Source organism: Mustela putorius, unplaced genomic scaffold (assembly GCF_011764305.1).
Source record: "Mustela putorius furo isolate JIRA1106 unplaced genomic scaffold, ASM1176430v1.1 tig00004043_pilon_pilon_pilon, whole genome shotgun sequence".
NCBI classification, from domain to species: Eukaryota; Metazoa; Chordata; class Mammalia; order Carnivora; family Mustelidae; genus Mustela; species Mustela putorius.
The window spans coordinates 117,423-143,521 of NW_025422178.1; the positions used below are offsets into that span (position 1 = coordinate 117,423).

Consider the following 26,099-nt stretch of genomic DNA (forward strand, 5'->3'; position numbering starts at 1 on the left):
AGCCTGGGTGTAAGCAAGCACCTCCAGTGTTAAAACAGCCCAAAGAAGAGGAGAGAGAAGAGCCCAGGCTGCCAGGGGATTGTTTGGTAGGGTTTTTCCTCCCTCTTCTCTGTATTAATATGTAACCCTACTTCAGTTTTTCTACAGCGAACTCGGTGTGTTCCTGGAAAAGTTCCAAGAGAGGAGCTGCTCAGTGGAAGGGAAGACAGCGCAGACCAGGAGGTGCGGGAACCATAGCAGAAAAGCCCAGCAGAGCCCTTCATTCTGTAGCTTCCCTTTCTTCTTCTACCAAGGAAGCTCCCCAGGGGCCCGAAGTCTGTGACCTCAGAGAGGCAGCCCGGTGAACAGAGCTTTCAGAACATTTAGAAAGTTCCATCTTCTGTGTCATCCCCATTATGCTATAAGGAAGTGTGAATTCCAGAGCCACTGGTAGGAGAGGATCGTCCCCCAAGAAACTGAGAGCTCTTTATTCGTATTGTAATAGATCCAGTTAGAGTGGACAATATGAGTGACATGGGTTGCTCATCTCCGAAGGTAGGTGTGAATTTTGAGGTGTATTTCTTCTTCTTCTTCTTTTTTTTTTTTAAACCTGTATTTTCAATATGTAGGAAATTGGAGGGTGGGCGGGAAGGGGATATTTCGATGATAGACTAATTACTAATTGCCATGTCCGATCCCCTGGACTGAGCAAGTGTGTTTGCCACATTTTTATGTGTGTCCTTTGAAATACGCTCTTTGCTGAATTAGGCTTTTGAACATCCTCAGGTTTTGCTGTGAAAATTTTAGGAACAGACACCTCTTGTTCCTTTCCCTTCCCTTCCAAGGCCATTAAATGATCTCTTCCATCCAATAATTCCCAACACTGGGTGTACACGAGAATATCCTAGATAGTCTCTTGCAAACAGAGACTTAGCCTCACTTCCAAAGGTTCTGATCCAGAAGGGTTGCAGTGGGGTCCCCAAATCTGTATTTTTTTAAGATTTTATTTATTTTATTTGACAGACAGAGATCACAAGTAGACAGAGAGGTAGGCAGAGAGAGAGAGAGAGGAGGAAGCAGGCTCCCTGCTGAGCAGAGAGCCCGATGTGGGGCTCGATCCCAGGACCCCGGAATCATGACCTGAGCAGAAGGCAGAGGCTTTAACCCACTGAGCCACCCAGGTGCCCCTCCAAATCTGTATTTTTAACTAAAAATTGAGTGCTCCTGTTATAGCAGGTGAGCATTTGGGAATGGCCCCCCAGAAGAATGTGCAAAGGACATCTGAAGTCAGAAATCAGCCCTCTGGGGGCGCCTGGGTGGCTCAGTGGGTTAAAGCCGCTGCCTTCGGCTCAGGTCATGATCCCAGGGTCCTGGGATCAAGCCCTGCATCGGGCTGTCTGCTCCGCAGGGAGCCTGCTTCCTCTCCTCTCTCTTTCTGCCTCCCTCTCTGCCTACTTGTGATCTCTGTCTGTCAAATAAATAAATAAAATCTTAAAAAAAAAAAAAAAAGAAAAGAAAAGAAATCAGCCCTCTGAAAGTAATAGTTCCTCCTGATCTAGGTGTCTGAATCCTGATTTTAAAAGCCAAGCTCCACTAGGTTGCCATACACTAACATGCCCAAAGGAGCATTTTAAATTAGAACTTAATGAAATTAAGGTGGATTTGTTGGTAATGGCTGAATCCACTACCTAAAATGAAAACTCCGTACAGTTTACTAGAGAAAACACTTAAGCATTAACATTTTTAACAAACTATTTTGCATACTGCGTAGTTCTTACAAAAGTCACTGTCTCTTTCCCCTTAAAGATGCCACAGAGAGTTCTTGGCCAGGTATGGTCAATCAAGAAAAAAGTATCTTTGGGATGGCTCAGTGGGTTAAAGCCTCTGCCTTTGGCTCAGGTCATGATCTCAGGTCAGGGTCCTGGGATTTGCCCCCCCCCCCCCCCCCCGCCGCCCCCGCCCCGCCCCCGCATCAGGCTGTGTGCTCAGTGGGGAGCCTGCTTCCCCCTATCTCTCTGCCTGCCTCTCTGCCTACTTGTGATCTGTATGTCAAAGAAATAAATAAAAACTCTTTAAAAGAAAAGTATCTTTGTTCTGTTCTGGAATTGATTTCCAGATCTGCTGATGCTGTGTGTATAGGTTTTCCTGTCCCATGCACTGAGATGTTTTCTGCTCTCAGAGTAGTTATGGCTCTGTGTGTATAAATCTTAGCCTGTGCTTATAAATTAGCTCAAACTTAATTTGTTCTTCAGAGGTTCTGCTTCCAAGGTTCTGCTCTATTACGTTCTGTAAAATTCTTAATGTTGGCTTTCTTGTGAAATGCTTTGCTTTTCTTTCTTTTCCCAAGAGTGGTTTGTCTCTTTGTATGATGACTCAGCTGCTTCTGTGTCTGCCCCTTGGGTGACCAACTCTGAGTATGGAGGAGCACAAATATAATTCAATCTGGCTCAAACCCAAAAGGGAATCTCTGGGCTCAAGTAATTGAGAAGTCCAAATTGGATCCCGGAGTCAGCTGATGTCACTGGGAGTCCTTCTTTCGCCTTCTGGTTGTTAATGCTGTCTTCTAGGTTGGCTTTATTTTAAGGAGAGCTTTATTCCCGCATCAGGCAGAGATGGGTGTTGAGAGTGCCTCTTTCTCAGTAGGTCTGTGAAAGTGTCAGGAAAGACTCTGATCAGCCCAGCTTAGGTCATATGCCTGTCCCTGGGCTATCACTGTGTCTAGGAAGACGGAGTGCCCTGATTGGCCAGACCTGTGTTACATGTCCTTCACAGTAGCCAGGGGCTGGGATCAGCGTATTGTGTAACATGGACTGAAATTGGAGAAGAGCCAGTTATGTCCACTTAGGGCTGTGTTCTGCTTCTTGATAGGAAGAGTAACTTCCCAACTGGTATCAGGGCTGATGTCAGGTTTATTCCCACTGACGAGTAGAAGCGTGAAGGCCAAGGCATCTCCCGAAAAATATTAACATCCTCCTTGACTGCAAACGGTCAGGGTTTGGGGGTTAGTTACTCATTACCACTGTTGCTGGTCACTTACTCAAGATGTCTGAGTAAACACTTAAGTGTTTGCTTGTTGCTCGTTTAATGAAGACATCTTATTTGAAACAGATTTAAAAGCTAGGCTAAGGGGAAAGATTTCCACGGACCACAAAACCTTGCTTGCAAAGACAAAAAACAGGCAGCTGTTTAACTTACCAATCGGTATATGTTGTACATCTGGGGTCCTGAAGGAAATCATAAACAACTTCATGGTGCTAGAAGTGTGTTGTCAGAATCTGCCCCAGATGGTGCGGTACCCACTGTGCATGACCAGTTTCCTTTCAGGCTGATGTCAGAGTTTTCTCATTTTGTTCAACTGATTGGTGCAGATCTGACATTAATTTTTTTTAAGACTTTATTTATTTATTTGTCAGAGCGAGCGAGCACAGGCAGACAGAGTGGCAGACAGAGGCAGAGGGAGAAGCAGACTCCCTGCTGAGCAAGGCGCCGGATGTGGGACTAGATCCCAGGATGCTAGGATCATGACCTCAGCTGAAGGCAGCCGCTTAACCAACTGAGCCACCCAGGCGTCCCTGATATTAATTTTTTTTTAAGATTCATTTTATTTGCAAGAGAGAACGTACACACACAGGCATGCACACGAATGGGTGGGGGGAGTGGCAGAGGGAGAGACTCTTCAAGCCAACCCCCACTGAGCACAGAGCCCGACACAAGGTTCAATCTCCCCACCCATGAAATTATGACCTGAGCCCAAACCAGGAGTCCAATACTCAACACATTGAGCTACCAGGCACCCTCTGATACTGATTTCAGTAGAGAAAATCATCTTGGAGATCATCGATCAATTCTTAGGTCCTCGAAATTGAGGTCAAGAGCAGAGAGAGAGAGATGTAGTTATTTAAATCAACAAAATGAACTCTCTAAGCTACAAACAAGGTCTGTAGGTCTCAAACTCATCTTGTTTAAATTGAATCCCATGCACCCTGATTTTTAATGAAGTTCTGTTGGGGAGTCTGGTGTGCCACCATTTTTGAGAATAACTGGATTAGGCCATCAGACCAGTGGGCCTGTTGTATGTTTTTAAAGATCTCAGGCTTGCTCCCTATCTGTATTTATGGGTTTGCATGTTTTTGTTTCATTTTAACACCTTCCTAAAATAACTTGTCCTGTTAGTGATACTTGCCATTTCCAATGTTGGGATGGAGTCATGTGTATTTAAAAGCACCTCTGTGTGGCTAGGATGTGTTACCTATATTCTCTGAGCTTTAGTTTTTTTCAGGTTGAACAGGGGTATAAAAAAACTCATTGGGTTCTATGTGGCCTAGAAGGAAATACTTCAGAATAATGAGAGTGTTGTTATTATTGCTAATATTTTCTGAGGTTGAGTCATCAGTGAGCAGTTGGTTAGGGTATGAGGGTGGCTGACATCTGCTTCATATATCCCCTATCTGCTACCCCCTGTCAGTTACCCTGCATGACATAATTTGCTGACTCAAGTAAATCAAATCAATCCAGTAATGTCTCATCTTACAGAGTTCAGTCCAAAGTCATTGCCTAAGGTGAAAAATCATGGAGAGTCAAAAGTGTCCTTGAACATCCCTTAAACCATCTTTAAAGAGCCATGTAGAAACACCTCTAAATTAAGCCCAGCCCTGCAGTTTTCCTCTATGTTGGGACACATTGCACTTTCTCCATCGCAGCCCCACATAAGTAGTGGTCCTGCATGTAGGGGCTGGGTCCTAGGACAGAAACACACACAGAATCGCTCAACATTGCATTCGCTTTTAGCTCTGCTCAGGAGAGGTGCTTGGGAACTGAGAGTGGCCATGGGAGCCACAAGTTCACCCCTACCCGAGGGTCACCCCTAAGTGCACATTCACTGAAGGGATTGGTGGACTCAGATACCCATACCATTTAAGTGATATTTTTTTCTTTTTATAGGCAGCACAGAGGGTTACTCATGTATATGTTACACTCACAGAAAGTACAATGCCCCTGCATAAGCATATTTCTCTTTGGAATTGTGTATTTGTAAAATGCTAGAGTCCATTTTTTTAAAGCTAGCCCCTTGAATCACGACCCAAAATAGGGTAACTTGGGGTCTTCCTGGGGAAAAATGTATGTTAATTTGCTTATAGTGAGGTGCACAAGGAAAAGACACTGGAGGAGAGACAGGTTGCTAATTTAAAAATGAAACCTATACCATGGATGGATGGATGGATGGGGGTGAGAAGGGTGTTTAGTGGACAAAACTCTCTCTAACCCCTTTCTTGGGGATCTCTCTTTTTTTTTTTTAAGATTTTATTGATTTATTTGACAGAGATCACAAGTAGGCAGACAGGCAGGCAGAGAGAGGGGAGGGGGTGAAGCAGGCCCCCCGCTGAGCAGAGAACCTGATGCGGGGCCCGATTCCAGGACCCTGGAATCATGACCTGAGCTGAAGGCAGAGGCTCAACCCACTGAGCCACCCAGGTGCCCCATCTTGGGGATCTCTTTACTCCATGCCCAACCTAGAGGTTTGGAAATCTTTCCTAATTCCTAAAGAGTGGCTTTGTTCCCCTTTCCCACAGATCACCAAGAGTGACTCGATACATCATATGAGCCACTCCCAGATGCAGCCAGAGCTGCCCCCTCTGCCTGCTTCTACTGGAGAGGAACCGTCTGAACTCTATCAGGTATGTTCATCTGGCTACTGGTCTTCTGCTGTTACTGGGGAGTGGTGGGGTACGGGAGTGGAGTGAGGGATAAGCAGTCAGATTTGACAAGTGGGGTCATTGGCTCTTTGGTCACCTCTGCTACCAGAAAAGACTCCAGTGTGTGTGTGGGGGGGAAAGCTATCCCGTAGCACAAAGGTGAGTTAAGATCCAGCCTTCTCCCTTCTCTGTGCTGTTGAACCTTTCCAAACGTCTGCATCTTCCATTATTTCTACCTTATAGCCATGTCTGTAAAGAATAAAGACAATAGAAATAAATTACCTGACTCACAGATACACGGTTTATTGAAAGCCAGCTGTTGTCCTTGACATCAGAAATCATGCTCACAGTAGACAGAGAAGCATAATTGGTGACCATCCAGGAAACATTTGCCTGAGTTTGTAAAAGGTAGAAACAGCATAAGGCACGCGCGCGGGTCTCCCTGAGTTTCCATGTGAGTGAAGCTTAAGCTTCTCCAAGCAGTGTCCTTCCCCGCATCATACTCTGTATATCTTCCCTTGTAGACCGTCATGTCACACAGCTTTTATCCCCCCTTGATGCAACGCACATCGTGGACCCTGGCTGCACCCTTCAAAGAGCAGCACCACTACCGCGGACCCAGCGACTCCATTGCCAACAACTATTCTTTGACGGCCCAGGACCTGAAGTTGAAGGACCTGCTGAAGGTTTACCAGCCGGTCACCATCAATGTCCCTAGGGAAAAGAATGTTCAGGGGCTGCCATTAGGTATTTGTATCAATGTGGCCATACCAGCTCAGAATGGGGTGTTGGGTGGGATTTTTAGTCCTGGGTTCTACTTCTCTCTCCTTTGCTTGCTGCAGCTAATCTTGGATAACCTCACAGACTCTCAGTCAGTGAAATGAGAATGATTGTAACAGCTAAGATTACATTTACCATATGCCATGTCCCTTACATCTACCACACACCAAACACTTGTGTTATTGATTGCTGCATAACAAAGTACCCCGAAGACTTAACGGTTTAAAACAACCAGTATTTATTATCCCACAGTTTCTATGAGGTAAGAATCTGGGCATGGCTTAACTAAATGGTTCTGGGCCAGAGTCTCTCACAAGCGTGCAGTCAAGGTATCAGCCAGAACCACAGTCATCTAAAGGCACCCAGGGAAGGATCTTCTTCCATGCTCACTCAGGTCCACAGGTTTTTGTTGGCTGTTGGCCATGGACATCAGTTTCCTCCACGTGAGCCTTTCTATGAGGGCAGCTCACAACATGGCTTCTGGCTTCCCTCAGAAGGACCAAGGCAGAGAACAAGAGAGAGAAGGGAGACAAAAAGACAGAAACCATAGTCTTTTGGGAACTTATTAATTTTAGAAATGATATCGTATCACTTTGGCTGTATGCTGTTTATTAGAAGTGAGCCTGTAGGTCTAGCCCACATACGCTTGATACCAGGAGGTGGGGAATCCTTGAGGGCCATCTTGGAAACTACTTACCATAGTAATTTATTAATTTATTTAATACTACTAGGTACCATTTAATCTACTTATTCATCAGTAATTCTTACTGCATGTATGTTGGAAACTCTTCATCTGCCCTCTGTCTCAAACTTATTTTCATATTTTTCTTTTTTTTCTCTTCAGTGTCTCAGTGAGTTCCTCAGATGTATCTTTTTTTTATTTTTATTAAGATTTTATTTATTTATTTAACAGAGAGAGACACAACGAGAAAGGAACACAAGCAGGGGTAGTGGGAGAAGGAAAAGCAGGCTTCCCACAGAGCAAGGAGGCTGATGTGGGGCTTGATCCCAGGACTCTGGGATCATGACCTGAGCTAAAGACAGATGCTTAAGGACTGAGCCACCCAGGTGCCCCGACATGTATCTTCTAATTCAGTTATTTGCTCTTCAACTCTGTTGAGACTTGAGTTTATCATGTCTAATGAATGTCCTTTTTTTTTTTAAATTTTCATGACAATATCTTTACATTTTCAGATTTTCTAATTGGTTCTACTCAATGGGTGTCACCCCTCCCAATTTCTCATTTTATTCTTTTTTTTTTTAAGATTTTTATTTATTTGATAGACAGATCACAAGTAGGCAGAGAGGCAGGGAGAGAGAGAGAGAGAAAAGAGGAGGAGGCAGGCTCCCTGCCGAGCAGAGAGCCTGATGCGAGGCTCGATCCCAGGACTCTGGGATCATGACCTGAGCCGAAGGCAGAGGCTTTAACCACTGAGCAACCCAGGAGCCCCTCTCATTTTATTCTTATGGGCATAGCTTTTTCAATTCCTGGGAGGATCTTAAACACTTTTTTTGGAGCAATGTTTATAATGCTGTATTATTTTCACTTTGTGAATCTATCCCTTGATTTTTTAGTTTATTAGCTATCTTTCTTAGAATCATAGGTTTTTTTCTGTGATTTTAGTTCGCTGACTTGTGTTGAAAGGTTTTTTTCCATTCTTGCTACATGATCCCCCCCATTGTTTTTATTGAAGTGTGATTCACATATAATAAGATGCATAGATCTTACATGTTCAGTTCAGTGAGTATTGGCAATTGTTTATACCATATAGCCACCACCCAAACAGGATACGGGGCATTTCCTTCACTAGAGAAAGTTCTCTTGTACTCACTGCCAATGAGTTCTCTCTCCTACCCAATACCATCCCTGGCCAACATAACCACTTTCTGGGTTTTGTCACCATAGATTAGTTTTGCTTGTTTTCACTTATAATTGTAATCAATGTGTACCCTTTTGACAATGCCTTCTTAATCTGATTTTTTTATTTTTTATAAACATATAATATATTTTTATCCCCAGGGGCACAGGTCTGTGAATCGCCAGGTTTACACACTTCACAGCACTCACCATAGCACATACCCTCCCCAATGTCCATAACTCCTAACCCCCCTACCCCCAGCAACCCTCAGTTTGTTTTGTGAGATTAAGAGTCACTTATGGTTTGTCTCCCTCCCAATCCCATCTTGTTTCATTTATTCTTCTCCTACCTCCTTAACCCCCCATGTTGCATCTCCACTTCCTCATATCAGGGAGAGCATATGATAGTTGTCTTTCTCTGCTTGACTTATTTTGCTAAGCATGATACCCTCTAGTTCCATCCACGTCGTCACAAATGGCAAGATTTCCTTTCTTTTGATGGCTGCATAGTATTCCATTGTGTATATATACCACATCTTCTTGATCCATTCATCTGTTGATGGACATCTAGGTTCTTTCCATAGTTTGGCTATTGTGGACATTGCTGCTATAAACATTCAGGTGCACGTGCCCCTTCGGATCACTACATTTGTATATTTAGGGTAAATATCCAGTAGTGCAATTGCTGGGTCATAGGGCAGTTCTATTTTCAACATTTTGAGGAACCTCCATGCTGTTTTCCAGAGTGGCTGCACCAGCTTGCATTCCCACCAACAGTGTAGGAGGGTTCCCCTTTCTCCGCATCCTCGCCAGCATCTGTCATTTCCTGATTTGTTAATTTTAGCCATTCTGACTGGTGTGAGGTGATATCTCATTGTGGTTGTGATTTGTATTTCCCTGATGCCAAGTGATATGGAGCACTTTTTCATGTGTCTGTGGGCCATCTGGATGTCTTCTTTGCAGAAATGTCTGTTCATGTCTTCTGCCCATTTCTTGATTGGATTATTTGTTCTTTGGGTGTTGAGTTTGCTAAGTTCTTTATAGATTTTGGACACTAGCCATTTATCTGATATGTCATTTGCAAATATCTTCTCCCATTCTTCAGTTGTCTTTTGGTTTTGTTAACTGTTTCCTTTGCTGTGCAAAAGCTTTTGATCTTGATAAAATCCCAATAGTTCATTTTTGCCCTTGCTTCCCTTACCTTTGGCGATGTTCCTAGGAAGAAGTTGCTGTGGCTGGTGTCAAAGAGGTTGCTGCCTGTTTTCTCCTCAAGGATTTGATGGATTCCTTTCTCACATTGAGGTCCTTCATCTATTTTGAGTCTATTTTTGTGTGTGGTATAAGGAAATGGTCCAATTTCAATTTTCTGCATGTGGCTGTCCAATTTTCCCAACACCATTTATTGAAGAGGCTGTCCTTTTTACATTGGACATTCATTCCTGCTTTGTTGAAGATTAGTTGACCATAGAGTTGAGGGTCTATTTCTGGGTGCTCTATTCTGTTTCATGGATCTATGTGTCTGTTTTTGTGCCAGTACCATGCTGTCTTGATGATGACAGCTTTGTAATAGAGCTTGAAGTCCGGAATTGTGATGCCACCAACGTTGGCTTTCTTTTTCAATATTCCTTTGGCTATTCAAGGTCTTTTCTGGTTCCATATAAATTTTTGGATTATTTGTTCCATTTCTTTGAAAAAGATGGATGGTACTTTGATAGGAATTGCATTAAATGTGTAGATTGCTTTAGGTAGCATAGACATTTTCACAATATTTATTCTTCCAATCCAGGAGCATGGAACATTTTTTCCATTTCTTTGTGTCTTCCTCAATTTCTTTCATGAGTACTTTATAGTTTTCTGAGTATAGACTCTGTGCCTCTTTGGCTAGGTTTATTCCTAGGTATCTTGTGGTTTTGGGTGCAATTGTAAAAGGGATTGACTCCATTTCTCTTTCTTCTGTCTTGTTGTTGGTGTAGAGAAATGCAACTGATTTCTGTGCATTGATTTTATACCCTGACACTTAACTGAATTCCTGTACAAGTTCTAGCAGTTTTGGAGTGGAGTCTTTTGGGTTTTCCACATATAGTATCATATCATCTGCGAAGAGTGATAGTTTGACTACTTCTTTGCCATTTTGGATGCCTTTAATTTCCTTTTGTTGTCTAATTGCTGAGGCTAAGACTTCTAGTACTATGTTGAATAGCAGTGGCGATAATGGACATCCCTGCTGTGTTCCTGACCTTAGTGGAAAAGCTTTCAGTTTTTCTCCATTGAGAATGATATTTGTGGTGGGTTTTTCACAGATGGCTTTGATAATCTTGAGGTATGTGCCCTCTATCCCTATACTTTGAAGAGTTTTGATCAGGAAGGGATGCTGTACTTTGTCAAATGCTTTTTCAGCATGTATTGAGAGTATCATATGGTTCTTGTTCTTTCTTTTATTGATGTGTTGTATCACATTGATTGATTTGCGGATGTTGAACCAAACTTGCAGCCCTGGAATAAATCCCAGTTGGTCGTGGTGAATGATCCTTTTAATGTACTGTTGAATCCTATTGGCTAGTATTTTGGTGAGAATTTTCACATCTGTGTTCATCAAGGATATTGGTCTATAGCTCTCTTTTTTGATGGCATCTTTGTCTGGATTTGGGATCAAGGTGATGCTGGCCTCATAAAATGAGTTTGGAAGTTTTCCTTCCATTTCTATTTTTTGGAACAGTTTCAGGAGAATAGGAATAAGTTCTTTAAATGTTTGGTAGAATTCCCCCAGGAAGCCGTCTGGCCCTAGGCTTTTGTTTGTTTGGAGATTTTTGATGACTGTTTCAATCTCCTTACTGATTATGGGTCTGTTCAGGCTTTCTATTTCTTCCTGGTTCAGTTGTCATAGTTTATATGTCTCCAGGAATGCATCCATTTCTTCCAGATTGTCAAATTTGTTGGCGTAGAGTTGCTCATAATATATTCTTATAATTGTTTGTATTTCTTTGTTGTTGGTTGTGATCTCTCCTCTTTCATTCATGATTTTATTTGGGTCCTTTCTCTTTTCTTTGTGATAACTCTGGCCAGGGGTTTATCAATCTTAATAATTCTTCTAAAGAATCAGCTCCTAGTTTCGTTGATTTGTTCTATTGTTTTTTTGGTTTCTATTTCATTGATTTCTGCTCTGATCTTTATGATTTATTTTCCCCTGCTGGGTTTAGGGTTTCTTTCTTGTTCTTTCTCCAGCTCCTTTAGGTGTAGAGTTAGGTTATGTACCTGAGACCTTTCTTGTTTCTTGAGTAAGGCTTGTTCCGCTATGTATTTTCTTGTCAGGACTGCCTTTGTTGTGTCCCACAGATTTTAAACCGTTGTGTTTTCACTATCATTTGTTTTCATGAATTTTTTCAATTCTTCTTTAATTTCCTGGTTGACCCATTCATTCTTTAGAAATATGCTGTTTAGTCTCCATGTATTTGGGTTCTTTCCAAGTTTCCTTTTGTGATTGAGTTCTAGTTTCAGAGCACTGTGGTCTGAAAATATGCAGGGAATGATCCCAATCTTTTGATACCGGTTGAGACCTGATTTAGGACCCAGGATGTGATCTATTCTGGAGAATGTTCCATGTGCACTAGAGAAGAATGTGTATTCTGTTGCTTTGGGATGAAATGTGATGTCCATCTGGTCCAGTGTGTCATTTAAGGCCTTTATTTCCTTGTTGATCTTTTGCCTGGATGACCTGTCCATTTCAGTGAGGGGAGTGTTAAAGTCCCCTACTTTTATTGTATTACTGTTGATGTGTTTATTTGATTTTGTTATTAATTGGTTTATATAGTTGGCTGCTCCCATGTTGGGGGCATAGATATTTTAAATTGTTAGATCTTCTTGTTGGACAGATCCTTTGAGTATGATATGGTGTCCTTCCTCATCCCTTATTATAGTCTTTGGCATAAAATCTAATTGATCTGATATAAGGATTTCCACTCCTACTTTCTTCTGATGTCCATTAGCATGGTAAATTGTTTTCCACCCCTTCACTTTAAATCTGGAGGTGTCATCAGATTGAAAATGAGTTTCTTGTAGGCAACATATAGATGGGTTTTGTTTTTTTATCCATTCTGATACCCTGTGTCTTTTGATTGGGGCCTTGAGCCCATTAACATTCAGGGTAGCTATTGAGAGATATGAATTTAGTGCCATTGTATTGCCTGTAAGGTGACTGTTACTGTATATTGTCTCTGTTCCTTTCTGCTCTACTCCTTTTAGGCTTTCTCTTTGCTTAGAGGACCCCTTTCAATACTTTCTGTAGAGCTGGTTTGGTGTTTGCAAATTCTTTCAGTTTTTGTTTGTCCTGGAAGCTTTTAATCTCTCCTTCTATTTTCAATGATAGCCTAGCTGGATATAGTATTCTTGGCTGCATGTTTTTCTTGTTTAGTGCTCTGAATATATCATGCCAGCTCTTTCTGGCCTGCCAGGTCTCTGTAGATAAGTCTGCTGCCAATCTAATATTTTTACCATTGTATGTTACAGACCTCTTTTCCCAGTCTGCTTTCAGGATTTTCTCTTTGTCACTAAGACTTGTAAATTTTACCATTAGGTGACGGGTTGTGGACCTATTCTTATTGATTTCTCTGCACCTCCTGGATTTTGATGCTTGTTCCCTTTGCCATATTGGGGAAATTCTGTCCAATAATTCTCTCCAGTATACCTTCTGCTCCCCTCTCTCTTTCTTCTTCTTCTGGAATCCCAATTATTCTAATGTTGTTTTGTCTTATGGTGTCACTTATCTCTCGAATTCTCCCCTCGTGGTCCAGTAGCTGTTTGTCCCTCTTTTGCTTAGCTTCTTTATTCTCTGTCATTTGGTCTTCTATATCACTAATTCTTTCTTCTGCCTCATTTATCCTAGCAGTGAGAGCCTCCATTTTTTATTGCACCTCATTAATAGCTTTTTTGATTTCAACTTGGTTAGATTTTAGTTCTTTTATTTCTCCAGAAAGGGCTTTTATATCTCCCGAGAGGGTTTCTCTAATATCCTCCATGCCTTTTTCGAGCCCAGCTAGAACCTTGAGAATCATCATTCTGAACTCTAGATCTGACATATTACCAATGCCTGTATTGATTAGGTCCCTAGTCTTCGGTACTGCCTCTTGTTCTTTTTTTTTGTGGTGAGTTTTTCCACCTTGTCATTTTGTCCAGATAAGAGTATATGAAGGAGCAAGTAAAATACTAAAAGGGTGGCAACAACCCCAGGAAAATATGCTTGAACCAAATCAGAAGAGATCCCAAATCGTGAGGGGGGAGAAAGGGGTTAAAAAAAGGTTCAGAAAGAAAAAAACAAAGAAAGAAAGAAAAGAAACAATTAAAAAAAGAGAATGAATAAAGAAAAAGTATAAAAAAGAAAAAATATATATTAGATAAACTAGTTAAAAAACATTAAAAAAGAAAAGGGTAAAAGTTAAAAAAAAGTTAGCAGAAGAAGAGATTAAAAAAAAGAAAAAAAAGTTAAATTAACTACAAGACTAAAGAATCATGGGGAGAAAGCCATGAGTTCCGTGCTTTCTTTTTCCTCCTCTGGAATTCCACTGCTCTTTTGGTATTGAAACTGCACTCCTTGGTAGGTGAACTTGGTCCTGGCTGGATTTTTTGTTGATCTTCTGGGGGAGGGGCCTGGTGTAGTGATTCTCAAGTGTCTTTGCCCCAGGCGGAATTGCACTGCCCTTACCAGGGGCCGGGCTAATTAATCCGCTCAGGTTTGCTTTCAGGAGCTTTTGTTCCCTGAGCACTTTCCGTAGAGTTCTGGAGGACGGGAATGAAAATGGCGGCCTCCTGGTCTCCGGCCCAGAGGAGCTGAGAGCCCGGGGCCCCACTCCTCAGTGTGCCCTCAGAGAACCGCGCCCAGTTACTCCCATCTCCATGGCCTCTGGCCGCGCTCCAAGCTCACCAAGCCTGTGACCGGTTCAAGGTAACCCGAAGCTGGGAGCTCAGTCCTCGGCTCTGTCTCTGTAGCCAGCTTCCCTGTTCTAATACCTGTAAGCTCTGTGATACTCAGACACCCCCGATCCTTCTGTGACCCTGCGGGACCTGAGGCCACACTGACCCCGTGTGGGCTTCACCCTGATTTAGCCTCTGGAGCAATGTCCCTCAGCGGAACAGACTTTTAAAAGTCCTGATTTTGTGCTCCATTGCTCCGTGGCTTGCTGGGATCCGGCCCCTCCCTGTCTATCTTCCCGTCGCCTTGGATTCACTTCTCCGCCAGTCCTACCTTTCAGAAAGTGGTTGATTTTCTGTTTCTAGAGTTGCTGTTCTTCTTCTCTTCTATCTCCCGTTGGATTTATAGGTGTTTGCAATCTTTAGATAAGCTATCTAGCTGATCTCCTGCTAGCTGAAGTAGTCTCAGCCTGCTACTTCTCCTCCATCTTGATTCCAACTCCTGATTTTTTTTTTTTTTAAATTCTTATGCCTTCATCTGTCCACTTAGGACCTCAAATTAGTATCAGACCTTGTATAGGTGATTTAGGACTCCCATTCTAAGGTGATATTTGGGTCATATAGATGCAGTCCCTGAGCTGTGTGAAGCCCAGCCTAGTTATTATCTGGCTCTCTTGTTATCTCTGGCTACCATATGAATTGAGTATCTCTGTGCTTTATCTGTATGGCAGTGTTGCTGTGTCTTTGTGGGTAGGGCAGTCTTGCTTCAGTCCTGGCTTTATGCTGTGAGCCTAGCACCAGTCTCCTACATCATGGAGTGTTTTTGGATTCTCTGACTCCCCCAAGTATAAAATACCTAAACTCCTCCCTGCTCTTGGACACAGAAGCCAAATTTATAACTTATACTTCATCCTCTGTGTATTTCTGGTCCACCTAGGAAGCATCTTGTTGAATATTGTAATTTTTTTTTAATTTTTAAAGAGTCTATTATTGTTGTATTTGGAGTCAGTTGAGAAGGTCAAAGTATGAACTCAGAATACATCTAGATTAGGGGTCTTCAGTTCTCTCTGATTCTGTCAAAATGTCGATTTAATACTGTCTAACATTTCTATGTTACTTGTTAATTTGTTTAGGCTAGAGACTTAAGCAAGTGATAGTATCTAGTTAAAGTTTACTAATAAGTTTTATATCATTTACCAAATTTGTTTGTAGTTACCTTGTATTTATTGCAAATGATATTTTTTTTATTTGTAATAATCATATGGTATTTCCTTTAAAACAAATATACTAAGTTTGAAAGTCCGCACCTATTTAAAGAAAAACATTAAGGAGTAATTTCCAATGTTTAGAAAACAGAGCATACAGGATTAGTGAGTGAATCAAGTGGACACTTCTCTCTCTCTCTCTCTCTTTTTTTTTAAGATTTTTATTTGTTTTTCTGACAGACAGAGATCACAAGTAGGCAGAGAGGCGGATGGAGACAGAAGGGGAAGCAGGCTCTCTGCTAAGGGGGTCGTTCCCAGGACCCTGGGATCATGACCTGAGCCAAAGGCAGAGGTGTTAACCCACTGAGCCACCCAGGCACCCCAAGTAGGCAGTTCTTAATACTTGTCAGTTGTATAAATGAATGGAAGTTATGTGCGTTCCCATTTCACAGTGGGGGAAGCCGAGGCCTGGAATGTTGAAATTACTTCTTCAGAGTCGCACAGGTGTTTAGTGGTGCATGTGGGGCCAGGTAGCCCATCTCTGGCCTCATCCCACTGCGCCAAGTCTACTCCCCTTCGTATGCTCTGGGACTGTCCTGAGAGTCCTGTCCCTATGGGCAAAGGTTGGCCCAAGGCTACTAGTCATCCCTGATGTGTTTCTTCTCCACTGTTCTAGCAGCTAACTACTCTTCAGAACCCAACAAGAAGAAAAGAAAGTTGTCCTCTAGAGGCAAAGAGGATTCCACCAGGTAAGTGTCCCTGTGGGTTTTGGGGTTTGCAGGACACCAAGCTGAACTACAGAAGCCTGTAGTCTCATTGAAACCCTGCTATGTATCTTAATTTCAGAGCATTCTCAGATTCCAGGTAACACATTTTTTTTTCTCATAGTGCTCTTAACCCAATTCTTTAAGACTCTGAATAAAACTAAATTAACCAACAAGTAAAACCAATGCTAGCATCCCTGTGGGTGTTCCATGGTTAGACGTTGTCATTGAGGGACTCATGCTAATAGATGACACAGAGGAGAAGGGCTTCCACTGCAGAACAACTCTTAGCAGCTTGAAGACAGTAGACCCAACACAGAGCGGAGAAGCAAGGGCTGAGCTGTGTCTACTTTTCAGGACCAAGCTGGCCTTCAATATCTCAATCTCATCACCCACAAAGAAGGAGGTGGTGACATCTTCAGCCCTTCCAGGAAGCAGGCCAATGAGTCCGGAAGAACAGATTAGTGTGATGTTACAGCGGGAAATGGAAATAGAAAGTAAAGAAACCCAGCCATCTGATTCAGACTTAGAGGTACGTTCTTGTTGCTTCCTTTCTCTCAGTTCGCTGAGTATGATTCTTGGCATCTCAGGGATTCAAAACTCGGGGAGAACAGCAGAATCACCCAGAATGATTTTAAAGCAGAATGTTTTAAAAATACCAAAGTCCAGACCCCATAACAGACTACTGAATAACAGGAGTTGTGTGTGTGTGTGTGTGTGTGTGTGTGATTTTAGTAAGTCTTAGAAACCTTTGGGTCTCTTAGAACTTATGTTGCAAAATGCTGGCCCATAAGCTAGGGTTGCCAGATTTTGAAAAACAAAACAAAAAACAGGGCACCTAGTTAAATTGGAATTTTACATACACAATGAGTAATTTTTAAAATTATACCAAAGTACTAAATGTATAAGTATAACTCACTTCATCCTATATTTTATTTTATTTTATTATTTTTTTTAAGATTTTATTTATTTGTTAGAGAGAGAGAGAAAGACCACAAGTAGGCAGAGAGGTAGGCAGAAGAGTGGGGGAAGCAGGCTCCCCGCCGAAAAGAGAGCCCGATGTGGGGCTCGATCCCAGGATCCTGAGATCATGACCTGAGCAGAAGGCAGAGGCTTTAACCCACTGAGCCACCCAGGTGCCCCCATCCTATATTTTATATGGCAATTCTACCATAGGCTGAATTTGGCCTATAGATGTGTTTTAAAAATGAGAGAAATCTCACATAAGCTGGATTTCTAACCTCTTTGGAAAAAATTAAGATTTTTGAAGCTGAGAAATAGCTACTTCCTTTAGATGAAAAGTATATTTTCCAGTTTGTGTGTATCTCTAGTATTCTGTATTATTTTCTTATGTCCAACCAACTTTCAACAATTAACTACCTGCTTGGTTCTAGATAGACTTTTGAGTTCCCAACCTATTTTAAAAGAAGAGGAACAAAACTTTAGAGCCAATACCTTATGAGTTTATAGTATGTATAATAAACCAATTTATAATAAAAATGATAGCAACTGAGTATGTGCTACTGGTAAGATTCCACACTAAACCCTCTAGATGCTTGACTCCATTCGAGACCTGGGTACTATGACGATTCCTGTTGTCCAGGTGTGGAAATTGGGGTGAGGTCTGATTAAGCAACTTGACAAAGGTTACACAGTTGATGAGAGGCATAACTAGAATTAAGACCAGCTCTGACTGACCATAAAGTCTCTGCGACAGCATTTCTCACACTTGCCTGAAGATAAGAATCAACTGGGGTGCTTGTTGAAAAATCCCGAACTGATTAAGGGGGTCTCATGAATCTGCATTTTAATAAGAGCCTCTCTCCCCACCCCACACGGTTCTTACAATGAGGGAAGTTTGGAAGTTTCTTCTCTCCAAGGAACTTCTATTTAAGATCGGAGCAAGGTGAGCTCAGCCTCCTCTGACCACAGACAGTAGTCACTAAAGGTCAGACCTGATTTCCTACACTTTGTGCTTCTCAGCCGTCTTAAACTTTTGGTTTCTAGAGCTCATCAGCCATCTGGCAGCTTAGTGCCCTAAACAAACAAAACTTCCTGAAGTCACCAGGTCACACTGGCCATTTCTGTTCAGTTTGTGCATTTGTGTTGCTTTTCTAAACTCAGAAACCCACAGTCAGATTAGAAGTACTGTAAATCTCACTTGGACTTGGGGAAGTTTTCCCTCACTGGCAGCTTTAAGCCACAGGATCAAAGTGCTTTGTAGGGCACTGTTGTTGTTGAAGAGGGTGAATCACTGGGTCCATTTGAGAGCTTGTTAATCATCTTCTTAAAGTTCACCAGATAGGTTCCCTCAGCCCTGGGTAGTACTCATTCCACTGTTCCTACCTGCATAGCATTTGGCAAGTCCATCCTTTTACCCCACTGAAATCTCTGGCTCTGTTTGAACATTCCAGAGTCAAGGAGAAACTTGCCCACCATCACACTGCAGTGAGTGTGTGGCAATGGGCCCAGAAAGTCCAACATCAGCGAGTGAAGGGTGAGGATAGGTGCTGTGTGAACGTTCCCCTTGGAGGCTGACAGGTGTGGGCAGGTGGGCACCGTTAACCAATCACAGTCATTGTCTTGCCGGTGGTTTGTTTATGGAAGAGGTACTATTACTATGTGACCAATGGCATCCGAAAAGACATGATTGCCCCCGAAGAGGATGAAGTGATGCATCAGATTTCAAAGCTGATTCCTAACACACTGCTGACAAGTCCCTCGCTGGAGCCGCTGATGATCAGCCTAGTGAAGGAGAAGGAAAATGACTACTACAGTAGCCTCATGAAAAGCATTGGTAAGGCTGGGGGTAAATGGGGCAGAGGGCTCCTTTGCGGAGGACACCATCTTTCTCTCACCATCAGTCCACCCTGGTTCCTCTGAAAATGCCAAAAATATCCTTTTTCTTCAGATGATTTCCCCCACATCATTCAGGTCAACACCAGCACTTCCTGCCCTTTGATGTGCATCCACATAACTTGGGGATCTTGCGATTCTGATGAGACAGATCTGGGGTAGGGCCCGAGAGCCTGCATTTCTAACAAGCTCCCAGGATCTGTGGATACTGCTCACCCCGGGGCAGCACTAGGAATAACAAGGATCTACTCACGTTTTAAGATCTAGCTCAAGACCTGCCTCTTAAGTACTTTTCTCTCTCTGCAGCCCTCAGGGGTCCCTCCATTGCTCTGCATGCACAGGACTTCCTGTCTCTGCGTTCAACTCACTCTGCTTTAGAATATCTCCTGGGCCATTATTTCTCTTCTATTATGTAACACTGGTATTGTCTTTTCGTTTCTTGCGGGTCTTGGCTCCCTTATCAGACTGTCAGTTCTCTGATGGTGAAGGTCATGTTACTGATCCTAGCTCCCCTTCATCCTTCGGGCTGCGTCTGGTACATGCAGGAGGTCACTGGGAAATATTTAATGATGGTGAGGAATGTGAGAAACATATTAAAGACGAGTGGTGATCATATGAGTCCCTTGCCTTCCTATTTTATCTGGACAGCAGCTGTCTATACCAGGCAGCCTAGTTATTTTAAATTTCCTAATTAACTTCCTAATGCTGTCAGTGCAATGGCCTCTTGTCTACACTAGGATAGAACCAAACTCATAAGCATAAACATGGATAGTCCTTCAAATTCCAGCTTTAACCTACTTCTGCAATCTTATCACCTTGAACTCTACCACTTTTGTCTGGTATTTCTGCCCCCAAATAACTCCCAGCACCTTGAGCATGTTTTACAGAAGTCCTAGAACTGCACTTCATTACATGCTGTTTCTTCTGACCCCCGTGCTCTTCCCTTCTTATCCTGTCTCCAAATTCCTACTCATTCTTCCCAGTCCAGCTCAAACGTCACTCCCTCTGTGAAGCTTTTCCCATCTTTCTTTCCTTAGTGTGTGAAATAGTTGGTCTCTAAGTTTCCATTTTTTTTTTTTTAAGGTTATTCATTTTAGAGAGGGCGGGGTAGAAAGAGTGATCGTGAATGCGGGAGGGAGTGGCAGAGGAAGAAGGAGAGAGAAACCCCCTGAGCAGACTTCCTGCTGAGCACAGAGCCCAACACAGGGCTTGATCCCACCACCCCGGGGGTCAGACCTGAGCTGAAACCAAGAGTCGGATGTTTAACTGGACTGTGCCACCCAAGGCACCCCTAAATTTCCATTTCTAAGTATCTGGTGTCATCTGTTGCATTGAATTTTTTGTGTGACTGCTTAGGTGTGAGAAGTCAATTAATGATTAATGAGGCATCAGCAAATACTAGTTCATTGTCATACATGATGCTAGATATCCAAATAGAGCTCAACCCCCGGTTTCTAAGCCTCGGACTGTGAAGTTACACTCCTCCTTCCCCCCGGAACATCTTCAGAAAGAAAACAAACCAACAGAGTGGCACTTCCCCAATTTGGTTATGCCCAAGGGATTATTAACATAATGGATATTATCAGCGTAAATGGTCAGAGGCTCATTTACCTTCCAAGCTGCAACTTAGAGCATGGGGTGTTCAAGGTCCCTACTTACTAACAAAGTGTTTGCTCTGTTGGTTCTGTAGTTGATTACATCCTCATGGACCCAACAGAGAGAAAAAGACTCTTCATCAAGAACATTCCCCGCATGTTTCCTCAAAGAGTGATCCGGGCCCCTGTGCCCTGGCACCACGTCTACAGGAATGCCAAGAAGTGGAACGAGGAGCATCTGCACACGGTGAACCCCATGATGCTCAGCCTGAAAGAACTGTGGTTTAAAGAGTAAGACATTCCTCCTTTCCCTTTTCTTTCCCTTCTTGATGGTTTGCCCACAAAAGACAGTATCTTATGCTGGGCACAGTGGGGGTAGCCTTCCCCTTGAAGGGAAATGACGAACATCCTAGTCCCAAAGTGCGTGGAAACTCTAAGTGACAGCTCTCCATGCAGTGAAGTGACCCTGCTTTGTGTTCCCGTGACACCCCGACCCTGTCGCTAAGCCCTGGCGTGTACTGGTGAAGAGCTCAGTCTTGGAGCCAGCCCGCTTGAGGCGAGATCTTAGCCCAGCTGCTTCCTAGGTAACATTGGTGTGTTACATCAACTGTCTGTGTCTTGCTTTCCTTACCCCTAAATTTGGGAAAAGAGTTCCTGCTTCATAGGGTTGGTAGGAGGAATAAAAATAAAATAAATAAAAATAAATAAAAAACTTAATGCATTCAACGTACTTAGAACAGTGCCCAGCAAACTGTAAGTACCCATTAAGTGTGAATGAGCCATTACCTCCATGAGGACATGTATCGCACTGAATTACAATCGTGTGTGTGCCAGTTTGACTCTAGCTTCCAAGACATATGGAGGATTGGGTCTTATTCCTTAGGTAACTCAGTGCCAGCCCAGGGATGGCAAGCAGGGGTCTTGGTTATGTTCATCAATGACTAAATTGGCCACAGCAAGTGAAGGAGTTCAGAGAATATAGGAGCCGCTTTTTTTTCATCCTTCACTTTTTCTAAATTGAGATATAATCCACACACCATACAATTTGCCCTTCTGAAGTGCACAGGACCATTGTTTTTAGTGCACTCCATATTTGTCCAACTCTGACCACCCTGTCCTTCAAAAATATTTCCATCATCCCGAAAAGAAATGCAGTATCCATTAGCAGTCCCACATTCCCACCCCTTCTTCCTTCCCTGGCAAACATTAATCTGTTTTCTGTCTCTACAGATTTAACCTATTCCAGACACTTCGTATAAATGGAATCACACAATATGTGACCTTTCGTGTCTGGCCGCTTTTTACTTAGCACATGTTTTCCAGGTTCATCTGACATTGAATGATGTATCAGTATTTCATTCCATTCTCCAGCCGAATATTACCCCACTGCATGGCTGCCCCATGTTTAGTTTATCCATTCATCAGCTGCAGAGAAAGACTATTTGGGGGGGGGGGGATCCGTTAAGGGAGGTGTAAATCCTGGTGGGAGAATGAGGCCACCAGAGTTCACTGAAAGGTCAGGCTGATGACATGATGAGTTGCCACCATCTGAGTTTTTATTAGAAAAACTGGAGGCAAATATGCTTACTTAATTTTGATTGACCTCACCGGTAACTCAGATATTTTATTTTGGGACGTCTCTGTAGCTTCGAATGTGTTTAGTCTTAAGGGAGACCTGTTACTTGGAGAACTCACTTGTTTATCACATTCTTAGCTGTCCCTATATTTCCAAAGACAATTGAGGGGGAGGTCAAGCTGGCATGGAGCCCACCAATGGTAAGAAATAAGCACATTCCCTTCTTTGGACTGAATTTAGTTTTCTAAGTCATTGGAGGTGTCAGTCAGGACACTGAAAAAAAAAAATTCACTTTCTAATGAGGCAGAAGTGTTTAAGGTAATAATTTATAGAATGGGCTCCCAAACTACACTGCATAGGTTCTGGTTCTTGCTTTGTCAGTAACAGATGGTGTGATTTTGGGGAAGCTAATCTCTCTAAGCCACCATCTATTTATATGTAAAATGGGAATAATAATAATGATACACACCTCATGTGTTTTGTTTGATGAGTTGTTTAGAACAGCTTTGGCATATAGTAATTGTTCAATAAATGAAGGTACTGCTTTAACTATAAGCATGTTTATGACCTCAAAAAATAACCTGGAAATTAACAAAAAAAGATGAGTCTCAGGGATGGTAAAATTTGCCAGATACTCACTGCCAAGGAGATGTAGAGATGAATTTAATTTTTCATGTAGTAAAGATGGCACATTATTGAATCTATAGCTTCTGAGAAGAAAGGATCCTTACTACTTGCTTTTAGGGGTTCCCTAAAGATTATACAGGCAACAAAAGTGAAAGTGAACCAAAATCATTTAGAAGATTTTTGTCAGTTGAACAACAACAACAACAAAAAAAAAATGAGAAAGATTTGTTAAGGAAATGATACAGACAGCTTTTCTCTGTGACCTGCATGATTTAATTTTAAAAATTCTAAGAAGTCACCTAGTGACCAGTGAAAGGTAAGGGGCTTGGGGGCCAGAATGAGAGTTGTGGTCTGAAGAGCCACTGTAGGATGTTCGTTAAGGATTGAATTCAAGATAAGTAACATAATTACCACATGGTAACAAGGGCCATACTTGGTTTGGATATCAAATGTGTGGTGACGGAGCTCTCAAGTTCTCTCCTTCCTTCCATAACAATGCTTTGTGGCTGGCCAGACAAGATGGGGACCACGTTCACCACCTCCACCAAGAAGGAATAGAAATAGAGGCTGTGGGATTTAGGAAGGATGAGGAAAAGTGCCCAAGAGGTCATTCCAGTGGATGATGAAAATGAGAAGCAAGAAATGAGATGAGTTGAGGGAGTGAACAAAGATCTAACTGGGGAAGTGAAAGACAGTGATGATTTAGAAGAGTGATTTATAAATGGATGGAATAGATGTCAGGAAGAGGTATGTGGCCCTCTGAGCTGAAAGACACCTCTGGGAATATGGTAAAGGACAACACATCCATTGATCTGAAAAAAATAGAAGAGCCTCATAAGAGAAGGTGCAGGGAGTTTCATGTGTTCGTTCCGCAGATACCTATTGTGTGCCTGCATTGTGTAATGCGCTGTGCCAAGGGATAATGTGTGTGCCTTGGTGAACCTGCCAATCAAGTGTAGGTCTATAGGGGGTTTTGTGTTTGTTTAGACCAAAGCAGTCCTCCAAGTTGCTTGAGTAGCTCACCTGGAACCACCCTGAGGATTAGAGGAACCCCCTTGATCATGAAGGTGTTGCTTCTATTGACCTATCTTCTCTGTCCTCACTGTTAAAGAACGTTGATTAGTCCATTTGATATTCCAGTTCCCAGCCAGGCAAATTCCAGGTTGGTTCCAAAGCAGTCCCCAGATAGGTTACCCAGAGGAGAACACACAGGAAGGCTCAGCAAACACCAACTGAGTTGGCTCATCTATCTACCCTTTGCAAGGTTCCTCTGGACTTTCTCCTCCCTCCTCAGACTCTCAGATTTCTCAGTTATAATTAGTGTTACTCTCCTTGAAAAAAATAAAGATATATGCCCTTTGAACTTAACCTAGGAATTCATTTTTAAGTGTCTTCTCAGCCCAGGACATTTCTCCCTCTCTTTTGGCAGATTTAGAGACCTCAGGTTTGTTCGAACAGCAGAATTACTGGCAGGAAAACTGCCTCTGCAGCCTCATGAATATCAGGATGTGATCCAGAAACACTGCATGGAAGCGCGCCAAATTCTTCTCAACAAGTCAGTATCTGGCCCCAGAATGGGACGGCATCACAGTATCATAAACTCTGTGGAGAGAAAACTAGTTCCCTGCTGGTCTTTGTGACTCCCCATGTCCACTCTTCTTCAACCCTCACTCCTGGTCCCCCTCTGCCTTTCTGAAATTCTCATTACTCTTCTCTGTTGGGGGTACCACTTCTCTTCCCTTCCTCTGAAGTCCATTAGGACTTGCTAGGTTACACAACAATGCATTTGAATGACCTGTGTTCAGGTGGCCCAGATAAACAACTACAACTTTGGGGGTTAGGGAGGTGACAATTCCTTTTTCTTTTGCAAATGCATGAAAGACTGTGTCCAGAGCCAGAGAAATCACCTTTATGCAAAATGATGGCAGTAATACCTACCACAGGGTTTTTATTATCAGAGATAATGTATATGCAACTGTTGGCACATAGTAGCTGCTCGATAAATATCCTAGTTACTGTCTTTACAACTATGGCTGCTCCTAGTACTTTTCTGGTTATTAGAGGAGTGCTTTTCTAGCAATCAGAGAGAAGATGGGATAGGATGAAAAGGCCAGTGGTTCCCACTGGGAATTAGAAACTGGGGGAGGTAGGAAGAAAGAACAAGGTGTCCATTTCTTCTTTTGCTTTTCTTATTTCTAGTCCCAACTTCTGAGCAGAAGCTGCTGTCATACTGGAGTTTCTCTTCTTAGGTTTTCTTCTTTTTCTCCTCTTTCTCTCTTTCCCCCTATAAAATCTGAACAGAGGCCAGGCATTTGCCGGAGAGAGAAAATGCATGGAGCATTCCAGTTCCTTAGGCCCCTTCACCACAATCTCTGATTATAGTGAAGAAATTAGAGACTCCTGGAGGAGGACACACCACCAGCATTGCTTGTATATTTGGGCATTACCACTGGAAGAGTAGTCTCTCAATTCAGATCTTACTACTTTCTTCTCTGGAAAGGGATGTTGGCAGGTTAGATGGCCAGGGATATGAAAATACCGATTTGGAACGGTGCTTAGTTGGGAAGTAAGCCATCTGCCCGGTCACAGAGTGTGGGGACTGTCTGATCAGACTTCTCTGAGCTCAGAAGAGCTTGTAACTTGGGTACCCTCCTGTCTTTACAGGTGGATCCCAACCTGTGCCCAGCTTTTCATCTCACAGAAGGAGCATTGGGTCCATTTTGCTCCCAAAAGTGACTATGACTCCTCTCATAACATTGAGGAATATTTTGCTTCTGTTGCTTCCTTCATGTCACTCCAGCTGAGGGACTTGGTCATTAAGTCTCTCGAGGACCTGGTCTCCTTTTTCATGATACACAAGGTATGTAGGGGATCAGCAGTAGGCCCTTTTACGGGGAAACAACTGAGACAATCAGAATTCCATCACGTAGGTTCTCAGCTGTGAGGGAAGGACAAAAAGTAAAAATTTTCTTGATTGCCACACACATCGGATCATTATCAGCTCATGAAATCTTTCCTGAGATAATTACTACTAAATTGGCCAAGTTCTCCGGAAGTGGAGAAATTGTTAAAATTATTTAAGGAAAGATTGAGTAAAATGGAATTCATACCCCTTATAGGAGGGAAATAGTTCACTTTTTGATCCTCTCTGTTAAAGGAAGGAGTTGAAAAAGTTTTATTATAAATCTTTGGCTTGATTTTTAGGGAGTGTTATGTGTATTGTTGCAGATGTTGACTTTTTGTTCTTTGATCTTTGAAAGGGGCA

At 42.6% G+C, this 26,099-nt stretch overlaps 1 protein-coding gene across 4 annotated transcripts in view; it reads left to right on the plus strand.

Annotated features, from left to right (window-relative positions):
- DNAH3 (dynein axonemal heavy chain 3) overlaps positions 1–26,099 on the plus strand; it is a 173,703-nt gene that overhangs the window by 4,761 nt on the left and 142,843 nt on the right. For 2 of the 4 annotated variants that reach the window (XM_045072734.1, XM_045072730.1), the window contains exons 3-11: positions 137–534; positions 5,550–5,654; positions 6,197–6,419; positions 16,093–16,165; positions 16,538–16,712; positions 18,788–18,977; positions 20,727–20,922; positions 24,264–24,389; positions 25,499–25,694. In XM_045072734.1, coding sequence (XP_044928669.1) covers positions 505–534; positions 5,550–5,654; positions 6,197–6,419; positions 16,093–16,165; positions 16,538–16,712; positions 18,788–18,977; positions 20,727–20,922; positions 24,264–24,389; positions 25,499–25,694 — 1,314 coding nt within the window. In that variant the 5' untranslated portion in view covers positions 137–504. The remainder of the gene's footprint in view (positions 1–136; positions 535–5,549; positions 5,655–6,196; positions 6,420–16,092; positions 16,166–16,537; positions 16,713–18,787; positions 18,978–20,726; positions 20,923–24,263; positions 24,390–25,498; positions 25,695–26,099) is intronic. The other 2 variants (XM_045072731.1, XM_045072732.1) reach the window with 2 other exon arrangements.